At 42.0% G+C, this 12,165-nt stretch overlaps 2 protein-coding genes and 1 pseudogene across 4 annotated transcripts; 1 reads left to right on the top strand and 2 right to left on the bottom strand.

Moving 5' to 3' along the window:
- Positions 1 to 323: 323 nt before the first annotated feature.
- Positions 324 to 2,291, top strand: LOC104419774 (E3 ubiquitin-protein ligase RNF185). The gene is made up of 2 exons (XM_010031537.2): positions 324 to 551; positions 1,192 to 2,291. Exon 2 carries the CDS (start codon positions 1,200 to 1,202, stop codon positions 1,875 to 1,877), a length of 678 nt encoding a protein of 225 aa, XP_010029839.1. The 5' UTR covers positions 324 to 551; positions 1,192 to 1,199; the 3' UTR covers positions 1,878 to 2,291.
- Positions 2,292 to 4,036: 1,745 nt separating this feature from the next.
- On the bottom strand, positions 4,037 to 5,615 carry LOC104420050 (annotated as a pseudogene).
- A 1,896-nt stretch (positions 5,616 to 7,511) lies between these two features.
- On the bottom strand, positions 7,512 to 12,165 carry LOC104419776 (probable vacuolar amino acid transporter YPQ1). 3 transcript variants are annotated; one of them, XM_039302721.1, is made up of 12 exons: positions 11,826 to 12,163; positions 11,510 to 11,552; positions 10,933 to 10,959; positions 9,941 to 10,042; positions 9,243 to 9,361; positions 8,977 to 9,148; positions 8,743 to 8,844; positions 8,497 to 8,595; positions 8,338 to 8,358; positions 8,185 to 8,243; positions 7,981 to 8,071; positions 7,512 to 7,869 (listed from the first exon to the last, which is right to left on the bottom strand). In XM_039302721.1, exons 1-12 carry the CDS (start codon positions 12,050 to 12,052, stop codon positions 7,765 to 7,767), a joined length of 1,167 nt encoding a protein of 388 aa, XP_039158655.1. In that variant the 5' UTR covers positions 12,053 to 12,163; the 3' UTR covers positions 7,512 to 7,764. The 3 variants fall into 3 exon arrangements, with proteins under 3 accessions (XP_039158655.1, XP_010029841.2, XP_039158656.1); XM_010031539.3 differs by having other exon boundaries at positions 8,497 to 8,592; positions 11,826 to 12,160; XM_039302722.1 differs by lacking the exon at positions 10,933 to 10,959 and having other exon boundaries at positions 11,826 to 12,165.

Consider the following 12,165-nt stretch of genomic DNA (forward strand, 5'->3'; position numbering starts at 1 on the left):
AAATTCTAACGATGATTATTTTTAGAAAAATATTTTCCCAATCAATTATTTTTCGTGAAATATTTTTGAAATATTTTTCCAAGATTTTATCATTTTACGTGACGTTTCATATATTTTAAGTTTAGTTTACCAAAAAAAAAAAAAAAATACTTGACAAAATACTACGCCGAGCTCCACGAGTCAAAAAGCACGACCTTCCTCGTTCCTTCGCAGCCGGCCCCGATACCATGTACCCACCCACGTACATTACCTCAGCAGCCAAAGTCAAAACTCGACGCCCACGAGGGAGCGGCCTCGACCGTCCGATCGGCCTCCCCGCGGACGCGCCAGATCAGCCCGCCAGATCTCGACTCTCCGGGGTGGACGTCGTCGCGAGAATTCCCTCGAACTTTCTTCCCCTCCTCCTCCTTCCCCCTCCTTCCTCCCTCCCATCAGCCGACACGCCATCGAAGCTCTTCGACAGCCTCGGCAGCCGACGAGTCCCGCCGATCCCCGCATCCCCTCCTTCCGCCGGCCGATCGGGCTCGAGCTCCGCTCGGATTCGTTCAGTGGTGAGTCCCCCGATCCGCGATCGGCCCTACCTTTTCTTTTTTTTCGTTTTTTTGGGTGGCGTTTTCTCGTTCCTTCTTCGTCGTCTTGATTTGAGGCGGCGATTCGATCCGATTCGTCGGCGTCCGTTTGGACCGTTTTCTCCGTTGGATTGCGTGTCGTGCCTTCGGGATCGCCCGGAACGGGTTGTCCGTCGATCGATCGGTTTCGCCGCGCTTCCCCCGCGTGGAATTAGGGTTGGGGAGCGTGTGATGCGGGGCCTGATTTCGCCGTTTCGCGGCGTCGGTGTCGGTGTCGAGATTTCGTGCCGAGTGTCGGGTTTTGCAGGGATTTTGCGTGCGATGTCGTGAGATTGGATTCTTCTTTCGGATGATTTTGTTATTTTTTGTCCGTCTCTGATGTGGCAGCAGCGGTTTACGGTTGAGAAACTCAGCTTTCGGGGTTGTCGCTGTTGTTTTTTTCTCGAATTCTGTTGAGGTAATTCAATGTAGGAGACGTCATCGGTTCGAAATCTGGAAAAGACAAAGCTTTCCCAATTGCGGTTTCGTGACCTTTTTCTTTATTTAGCGCACGATGTGGAATGTTCTGTTCATGGCGACATGTGGTCATAAATGTCTCGGACATTCTTGATCGTTTTTGTAGGTTACTTGATGGAAAGCGGGGCTGGAGAATGGGCGAGTAAGCCGGCCCAGAGCGCAGCTTCCTCCGACAATGGCAGCAATGATGCGGGCGATTTTGAATGCAACATTTGCCTCGAGTTAGCTCAAGACCCTGTCCTGACCCTTTGCGGTCACCTCTATTGTTGGCCCTGTCTGTATAGGTGGCTAACCCATCACTCGCACTGCCATGAATGCCCGGTCTGCAAGGCCCTTATACAAGAGGAGAAATTAGTCCCTCTTTATGGAAGGGGGAAGACCCAGACGGACCCGAGATCCAAATCTTACCCAGGAATTGATATCCCCAATCGCCCGTCAGGACAAAGGCCTGAAACTGCTCCACCTCCAGATGCGAACCAGTTCGCGAATTATGGGTTTGGTTTCATGGGAGGGTTCATGCCGATGGCCTATGCTAGGTTCGGGAACTTCACGCTGTCTACTGCATTTGGTGGTCTAATCCCTGCTCTGTTCAATGTGCAATTCCATGGATTTCAAGATGCCACCGTGTATGGGACAACTTCGGGTTATCCATACGGCTTCAACACATTCCACGGGGGTCATGCCCATGGTTTTCCGCAGACAGCTGTGCGTGGACAGCAGGCTGATACCGTGTTGAAGAACCTTCTTCTACTCATCGGAATCTTTGTGGTTCTCGCGCTGCTTTGTTGGTGATCTTACTTTGTATTCTCTTGGTGATGATTTCTCTTAACTCTCTTTATAGTTGTCGTCATGCTCCACGAGGCTTAGCTAGTAAAGGTTCGAGTCAGGTGTTCAGAGGTTGTCAATATGATCCACAAATCCTTGATATCCTGTTCCACATAAATCAGGCACTCCTTTTCTTTTTGCAGACATGTTCGTGTATGTCTGCCTTTGGTTTCCTGTTCATATTTGCATGTGACCGTTTATTTATTTCACGCGATTTCTTCTATAGTGTCATCTATTCTGTTTGCCATCACCAAGGAATACAGGACCTGTCTTGGGTGTTTTCTTTGTAACTATACAGTGCTTAAAGGTGATACATTTGTTCTTTTCCCAAGTGTAATCTAGTAAGAGGAAGTGCATTGATTCTGGAACTTGTAGCATGAATCTCTCTCTTTTTTTATGTTTTGGCATATTGTTCCTCTACAAAGTGCTATATTTGCAAAGCTGTGCCTTAGTTCTTTCCGTTTGATGTTGCCTCTCATAATGAATTCTAATTAACGAAGTGGGGATCCACAATTGCACGCGGTCAAGAGTGCAAAAACATGCTTTCTTCGGAGTGGTAATTGAACTCTTAAGTACTGTACTCTGTGTATGTTGTCGATTGTCAAGCAATTTATGTGGATATTGGATGGACTAAGAGAGCTTCCTGTGGATATGGTTTCCTGGTAGGAGAATTTGCTTCTGTTCAACTTTAGAAGTGAAGAGGTTTTTGTGTCCTTATGTGAATGGAATGGCTAGAGAACTTACTGAATCATGACAAGTGACAGGAAAAACTAGCCGTTTAGTGTACAAGAAGCTTGAGAAGTCTTCGCCTGCGTGGGAGATTTTTGGGCAAAAACAGCGAACTAGTTTTAGTATTTTTCCAGTGTTTTTCTTGTCTGGAAAGACGGGATTCCGCATAAAAGAAGGAGAAATTGGACAGGCGGATTGACTGATTGCAGAAATTGGTGAAGGGGACGATGTGAATTTTATATGAAACCCCCGTGATTTTGCATGAAATGCGACGAATCTCCATGAAATCTGGGCAAAAATCTCCGTTGACATACGACGTTCGGCGTGATGCTTCGTATGATGCACGAAGCTTCCTGTAAAGCTTCAGAAAGCTTTGAAGTATCATTTTGTTCTTGTTCTTTTCTATTCTTTTCTTCTATTGATCTAAAGCTGAAAGTGAAATGGAACGATCATAATATATAATTTGTATATGAAGTGTTTGATGGAAAAAATGCGCAAAAAGTAGCATATGGAGCACATAATCATTCCCAATATCCTCAAGTTTAGAGAATCGGGCATCTTAATAGCATAAACAAGATATCGCGATACATATAATTTCAGGATTTGCGTCTTAAAACAACACAACCAAGCAAAATGTCATATTCTCGTTGATGTTGAAACCTTTTGTATTCAAGCAGAACGTTTTCCATGAGAAAAGAGAGAAACTGTGTTCCGCTTTAATTTCATTGAAAACGAAATTTGAAGGCGAACGGCAAGGGACCAAATTAGACTTTTGCCGGCCTAGATGACCAGAAAAATGCAGACGGTTAAAGTATTTATGACAACGATAGGACGGCACACTAATATGAAATGATTTCATTTATGTTTTAAGTAATTTTTTTTTTTTTTGGTAAGATTATGTTTTAAGTAATTGATTTCTTGATTGTGCAGGAAGTGAAAATGACACGAATAGTCCATAAATTATGACATTATATATAATGTGGTCTTTGAACTTTTAATATGTTCAATGTAATCTCTAAACTTTATGAAAACTTTCAATGTAGTTTTCTTAATTCAAGATCATATTAAACAAATTAAAAATTTAAGAATCACAATGTGTGTTTAGATGAAGTTCATGGTTCATTTATGATGTTAACCATCCAGAAAAGGCAAAGCAAATCCAGCTGTGCTGTTCATTACTCAGATTAAGATAGCATAAAAAGCAAAGGGCTTCTCGCATTTATCCTTGGAAATATTTCTCTCCAGTGTATAGACTAGGTGAGGACAGATAAAGACGACGACAGATTATGAACACTAATCAGGCACATCTCCTCTAAAGAAAACAATACAAAACTACGAATCCCGAGTCGCAATCGACAATGGCCCTCGAGCACGAGCACCACATAGCAACGTGCCGGTCAAGATCCCACGCCTTTGCCGGCTTCCTTGTAGTATCCGTGGCCTTCCTCGTCGCTGTTCTTGCTTTTCCTGAAGTACCTCTAGTATATATACTGCAATATGATCTGATTTTATTGTGGTTGAGGAGGTAACTAATTCGTATCGAGCTTCACAATTACAATCAACGCAACATGCTCTGATTTATGTTTAGAGAGAAAACTCAAAGAAAGGATATGAATAAGTTGAGCGCCACGCAAACGATCACGTCCAACATCCGTCTAATACCTGTTAGCATACTACCTATACATGTGTATATATTCATAATTTGTAATGACAGAGAGAGGGAAAGAACCTTCCCACGTAAGTAACATTAGCGATCAGTGCAAAGATGAACATAAGAGGATTCAAGCCTTGAAATAACATCGAAGTGAAAAGGTTATAGATTCGTCATAATCGAATTCATTAAGAAGGACGAATGATTTCGAGAAAGGGTAAAAGGGTATCACATTGACGCTCCCTTGTTTGATATGGGCAACGACAAATAACAACAAGCTTTGTTTGCAAAGTGAGATGGATCGTTTACATATACAATAAGAAGAAAACGCACAACATGTTGATATGACAGATTAATTAATTTAAAATGACGAGATTAAGCATACATTTCACCATATTTGAGGGATTCTGCCACTCATTTATATGGCGGCCATCAGCCATCCAAACCATTGTCCAATCGCACTGTGCTCCATTCCACCTTCCTGCTTTGAGTCACCAGAAAGAAAAGAAGAACAGAAAGATTAGGAGAGATAATTTCATCAATTAGGGCAAGATTTTACAGAAATTAGGGTTTGGCAATCATGGGATCAGCTTAACTTGTAGCGATTTCCTCGTGGCGAGTATAACATGAGCTTCCGTGAAAGATTTGTTCTGAAGGAGTAGAGTGAGGGATGATGCTGGAAATGTCCCATGCCCCACCTGAAATAACGAAATAAAAAAAAAAAAAAAAATGGAATCTTGATGTGTGCACATTTAAAAAATTGGAGGGTCCTCTTCAATCACTCCTTAAATAGAAATTCAATTGTGGACAGACCAATATATCCTAGAAAGATCACATAATTAAGGCGACTAATTGATGCGATTTTAATTAAAGCTTACTGATCGTGGGATTGGCTTAGGCTTGCTGTCCGACTTCGTGGACGGAGCCTGAGCGGCCTCATCGTTGGAAGACGACTCGCTGTCGAGTTGCAAGGCGGACGGGCCGCTCTTGGCCACCCTGATGTACGTCTGGAACGGCGGCGTCCCGCTCCCGGCCAAAGATCGAGCCGAGTTGTGAGGACAAGACACCAGGCATACTCCTCTTTCAATTTTTTGGGTAGGACGAAATTAACTTAGATGGTTGAATGAAAATTAAACTCCATACGTGTAATAGAATTCTTTTCTCGGAGATGCTTTTACTGGAGTTGCTTTAGCCGAGGCGCCAGGAATGGGGATTCCCGATGGATGTGTTGCTTTCGGTTTCAATGGTTCCTTCTCTCGAGCCTGCAAGTAACCATCACAGGTAATTCAAGAACTACTACCTTCTACCAAAGAAACCGACGACATTTTTGCGCATACCCAAGTGTCTTCATTCAAGTACACTTGGTGTAAAATAATCATTTGGAAAAGTTGACACAAATGGTATTTAAATTTTGGCACAATATGTAATGTGCTTCATGAACTTTTAATTTATTTAATGTGGTCCTAGATTGTAGTTCAATTTACAATGTGGTTCATGTACTTTTAGTTTGTTTAATATGGTTTCTTAACTCTTAATACACGTTCATTTAATCTTTGAATTATATCAATAAGGTTCAATGTTGCTCCTGAGTTTGATTTAATAGAATGACAATATTAAATATTTTCATGTAGTTTAAAAATCACATTAAATATGTACCGAAATTCTAGAGATTATATTGAACAAATTAAAAGTTTATGGACTACATTATATATTAGGCTAAATTTTAAAAATAACATTAAACAAATTAAAAGTTCATGAATCAAATTACATATAGGATCAAAGTCTAGGGGCCATTGTGTCCTCATCCCTAATCATTTTTCGCAAGGAAACTAAAGGGGATAAAAGCTCAAAGGGAAGAAACAGGCGGCACCCTATAGTGGAAGACCCTACAACGTCACCCTTGTATTCCCACCCGATTATAAAGACAAATACCAACTGGGGAATTTGGGAGCTTTTCAGTGGTGAAAGTAGACATTATATCAATGATTATTCATTGGCTATCGCCAGGCAGGCAGGTATAATAGTCTTTCATGCCTAAGATAAGAAAAGATTGGTGAAATTCCCACAATTGTTCTGGCCAGCTTAAATGCTAAGTCTCCATAACCGCCAGGCAGAATAGTACCCATCGTGTCCTCATCCCTAATCATTTTTGGCAAGAAAACTAAAGGGGAGGAGAAGGATAATGTTTCACCTGCGGGTCGGGTGTCGGCCCTTCCACAGCCTGTAGACATGATCATGGTACAGCAGCAGCTGCAGCACCACAGTGCTCGTGGCATAAAGCTGTTCTAGTACGGCCAACAAAGTAACAGCATCATTGGAGAGAAGCGTGACGATGAGTCATGACTCCATGAGACATCTACCGACGATTTCTCCGAAGGAGGGTTTATTGGAAAAGTTTGTGTTGGGTCTCCTCAATTTCAGGTATTTCGGTAGATCGATGCGGGCTTGTCTAGGGTCCAAATTGCATGAACCGTGGGCTTTCTTGGCCATTACAAAGAAGCGACCAATTCATGGAAAACAAATCTTCCACGCACCCCGTGCATGTGAGCCCTAACGAGATGTCATAATTCTTGTCGATGTTGAAACCCTTTGCATTCACCAACAGGAATACGTTTTCCATGAAAACAGCGAGAAAATTATGTTCTGTCTCAATTTCACTGAAAAGGAAATTTGAAAAGGAACGGCAAGGGGCCACATTAGAATTTTGACGGCCTAGAAGACTCGGAAAATGTGGACGAGGATAAGATCTAAGATGGAAATATTTATGATATCAGGATGAAATGATTGCTCTTATGGTTTAATTAATTGATTTCTTTATTGTAAATCCTTTCCACATGAAATATCATAAAAGTCCAAGACTGATTATATTAATGCCAATTTAGTCATAAACCTTTTAATGGTGACAATTTAATCTTAAATATTTTCATCTAGAGTCAATTTAGTATTTTTGCCTAATTTTAGCCAGATATTGGAGGAAGGGGACTGAAAAAAAAAGAGAGGAAAAATAAATAAAAATAAGATGAATTATTAAAAATTATTAAAAGTTGTTTATATTAGAGTTGGTTGTGTCACGTCAGCTAACTAGCGTCTATATTAACAATATCTAGCTAAACTTAGTTGAATGATTGAATTGATTCTAAGTCAAAAAGTTTAAAACTAAATCGATAATAATATTATAAGTTTACAACTTTTCCGACATTTTTCCTGAAATGTAGATGTGGTAAAGGGAAAGCAAACCCAGTTGCGCTCTTCATTACACAGATTAAAATTGCATAAAAAGTAAATGGCCCGTCGCTCTATCCTTGGAAATTTCTCTCTCCGGTGCACGTCTCGGTGCAGGAAAGACAAAGATGACGGCAGATAATGAACACTAATAAGGCACATATCCTCGAAAGAAAACAATAAACTACAAATCCTATTACGGTCGATGACGGCCTCCAGCACGAGCGCGGACACCGCATACCAACGTGCAGTTCAAGATCCTGCGCCCTTGCCGGCTTCCTCGTAGTGTCCGAGGCCTTCCTTGTCGCTGTTCTCGCTTCTCCTGAAGTACCTGTAGTATATGTACTGCAAGATGATCTGATTTTATTTTGGTTAAGGAGGCAATTGATTCGTAGTAAAACTTCACAATTACAATCGAGGCAAAACGCTCTGATTTATGTTATAGAGAAAGCTCAGAGGAAGGGATACGAATAAGTCGAGCGCCACGCAAACGATCGCGTCCAACAGCCACGGCATGTTAGCTTCGATACTCTCCCACTCAACGGTTCTCACTAGAATGCTGCAATATCCGTATAAAACCTGTTAGCATACTACATATACGTGTATGTATGTATATGTATATGTGTATATATACATATACGTAATTTGTATGTATACACACAGAGAGAGAACCTTCCCACATATGTAACATTAGCGACCAGCGCAAAGATGAACATAAGAGGATTCAAGCCCTAAAATAACATCGAAGTGAAAGGGTTATGGATTCATCGTAGTCGAATTCATTAAGAGGAAGCAGAATTTTGAGAAAGGGTGAAAGGTTATCACCTCGACACTCCCTCGTTTAATCTAGACAATGACAAAAAAAAAAAAAAAAGAGCATCGTTAGTAAAGCGAGACGGATCATATACATATATGATAACAAGAAAACACCTGATGTGTCGATACGGCAGATTGATTAATTTAAAATGAGATGATCAAGCATACGTTTAACCATATCTGAGGGATCCTGCCACCCATGTATATGGCAGCCATAAGCCATCCAAGCCACTGTCCAAAGACACTGTGCTCTATTCCACCTTCCTGCTTCATCATATAAAGTCACCGAACCCAAAAAAAATAAAAATAAATAAAAAATAGAAAAACAAAGAAAGATTAGGAGAGATAATTTCATCAATTAGGGCAAGATTTTACAGAAATTAATGTTGAGGAATCAAGGAAATCAACTTATACTTGTAACAATTTCCTCGTGGAGAGTACAACATGAGCTTCTGTGAAAGATTTGTTCTGAAGAGGTAGAGTGAGGGATGACGCTAGAAATGTCCCATACCCCACCTGAAATAACGAAGTAAAAATTAGAAAAAAAAAATGGAATCTTGATGTGTGCACATTTGAAAAATTATAGGTCGTCGTCAATCATTCCATGGTTAAGCCAACTAGATTAATGTGATTTTAATCAGTGCTCACCGATCGTGGGATTTGCTTAGGCTTGCTGACCGACTTCGTGGACGGAACCCGAGCAGCCTCGTCATCAGAAGACGAGTCGCTGTCGAGATGCACGGTGGACGGGCCGCTCTTCGCCACCCTGATGTACGTCCGGAACGGCGGCGTCCCGCTCCCGGCCAAAGACCGAGCCGAGCTGTGGAGACAGACAGACACCAAGTGTACTCCTCTTTCAATTTTGGGTAGGATGGAATTAACTTAGATAGTTCAATGAAAATTAAACTCCATACGTGTAAAAGAATTCTTTTCTCGGAGATGCTTTCACTGGAGTTGCTTTAGCCGCAGCGCCAGGAATGGCGATTCCTATTTGATGCGTCGCTTTTGGTTTCAGCGGTTCCTTCTCTTCAGCCTGCAAGTAGTCATCATAAGTAATTCAAGAACTACCTTCCACCAAAGAAACAGATGACTTTTTGCCCATACCCAAGTGTCTCCACTCAAGTAAAATAATCATTTGGAAAAGTTGACACAAAGAGTTTTTAAATTTTGCTCAATGTGTAACATGATCCTTGAATTTTTAATTCATTCAATGTGAGTCATGGATTGTAGTTCAATTTGCAATATAATCCATGTACTTTTAATTTGTTTAATATGGTTTCCGGACTTTTGGTACATAATTATTTAATTCTTGAATTATTTGAAAATGTTCAATATTATTCATGAACTTAACTCAATGAAAGGGCAATAAGAATAATTTTATTTAGTTCTGAAACTAAGTTAAATATATATCAAAATTTTAGGGATTATATTGAATAAGTCAAAATTTCGGGGATTACATTACATATTAAGCTAAAATTTAGAGATTACATTAGATAAATTGAAAATTTAGGGATCATGTTGTATATTGGATCAAAATTTAGAGTCCATTGTATTCTTATACCAAATCATTTTTGGCAAGGAAACTAAAGGAAAGCAGATGGAGAATGTTCACCTGTGGGTCGGGTTTCTTGATGTGTCGGCCCTTCCACAAACTGTAGACATGATCATAGTACAGGCTCTGCAGCACCAACACCACAGTGCTCGCGGTATAAAGCTGTTCGAGTACAGACGGCAAAAGTAAGAGGATCATCGGAAAGAAGCGTGACGATACGTCGTGAAACATCCACCGACAATTTCTCCAGAGGAGGGTTTATAAGGGAAGGTTGTTTCTGTCGGGCCTCCTCCATTTCAGATGATTCGGTCGATCGACGCGGGCTTGTCTAGGGTCCAAATTGTATGATCCGTGGGCTATCTTGGCCATGTAAAGAAGCCAGTATTGGGACTACTAATAGGAGTATGGGGGCGAACAACAAACTTGGGGGTCTCAAAGAAGCCAGTATTGGGACTGCTAATAGGAGTATGGGGGCGAACTACAAGCCGAGAGTACCCAATAACTTGGGGGGGTCTCAATAACTTGGAGGTCTCTGTCGAGCTTACTCTCTCACTCAATTCGTGGAAAACAGATCTTGCGCGCTCCCGGCGTATGTGAGCCCGAGATGAGGAGGGATCCCTGTGCGTCACCATATGAGCTAAGGGCGGCTGTGCAGTCGGGCTCATTACACCGGGAGCACGCAAGTATGGCTTCAATACACGAGTGTGGTTTCCCTACAGAGTGCACGCGTGCATCCCCTATATCTCCATCCTTGGGTCGAGGGATGAGATTCAAGTAAGTTCACGTTCCTATCACAGGTACGAGTTGAAGATGGTCTCAATTTTTCCCGATTGCTCTTGCGAGAAATGGAAAAGAAAACCGTAGTAACTATACACTAGAGTACGTTACAACTATGGGCTGACCATGGTTCGGCTTACTCTAGGCCAATATATTCAGGTCACGAGCGTCATGGGTCCATAGGGGAAGGTGCAGGGGTTTCAGAATTCCACAGAACTTTCTGAAAGATTCAGGAAAAGAAAAACACTTGTAAAGCTGGAGGATTTGCAATTTACCAGGGCTGTGTAGTACTGAGTCGGCAACTGCAGCAGGACAAGACATAAAGAGAGAGGGAAAAAGGCCAATTAAACTCGAGTACATATAATGTAGCTGTAATAAAAAATGACCGGGCATTAAAGTGGGGAACTGTTCAAAAAAAAAAAAATTGGGGGAAAGAAAAGGGCAGTAAAATATAGCAAGTGTGTATGTGGCCGTGTGAAAAGGTGTGGATAATTTCGACCAAAAAAAGAAAAGGTGTGGATAAGCTTCAGGCATCGGCGTGCTGCGTGCTGTGGTGTGGTGTGGTGATCTGATAGATAAAGCACGATATGGACCAAACAAGGGGTGTGCGCGCGCGCGCGTCACAAGAACAACATCCGTCCAATTTTTAGGCCTTGGACCACCCATGCATTGTAATGGTATACAGGATCTTGATTACTCCGATCGGTCTCTGTCTTCCCTTTTCCTTATTTTCTTTTTTCCTCTTTTGTTATTTTATGGGTTAAACGAACTTATGGTCGCTTGGATTTTTCCCTCCTTTTTCTGTGCTCTTGGTTTCTGGGTCTGCAGAAAATTTTTCAGCTTGGAACTCACCGTTGCTGGTTCAAGAAGACAGCCAACTAGATTGAACACGTCCCTGCATATGGAATCCCACATGAAAAGCTTCAGTACGGCTCTCAAGAAAGCTAAAAAAGGAGAAAAATCTGCGCGAGGTATTTGCAAGATCTAAGCACTAAGAATGACCGAATTGTCAAGGCAAAACACAGAACGAACTGTGAAGTGAGCTTGCGAAGCTTAGTCGGAAGAGAGAAGTGGATTTTCTTGAACCGTCATGACTAGCAACCCAAATTGGACAAAAGCCTAAAGGTTTTCGCGCGCGCGCGCGAGAGAGAGAGAGAGAGAGAGAGACCCGGCGACCCAAGTGAGGAGGAAGGCGAGGGAGACGCCGTGGCTGGACTTGGTGCGGAAGTTGGTGATGATCTGGGGGATCTCGGCGACGCCCCAGCACACCAGGCTTATCATCCCGAACCCGAAGGACGCCTCGTCCCTGGCGTTGCACAGGCAGTCCTTGAAGTACTTCTCGACCCACCTCACGCATGGCTTCTTCTCCCTCGCGCAGTACGCTATTGACGACATCTCTCTCTCTCCCCGTTGCAGTGAGCGGGGGAATTATGCAGGTAGACGGGTGGCTATAAAGGCAGTCGTCCCTATAGATATAAATGCGAGAACAGTCTTATTTTATTTTTATC

The sequence above is a fragment of the Eucalyptus grandis genome, chromosome 9 (assembly GCF_016545825.1).
Source record: "Eucalyptus grandis isolate ANBG69807.140 chromosome 9, ASM1654582v1, whole genome shotgun sequence".
Taxonomy (NCBI): domain Eukaryota; kingdom Viridiplantae; phylum Streptophyta; class Magnoliopsida; order Myrtales; family Myrtaceae; genus Eucalyptus; species Eucalyptus grandis.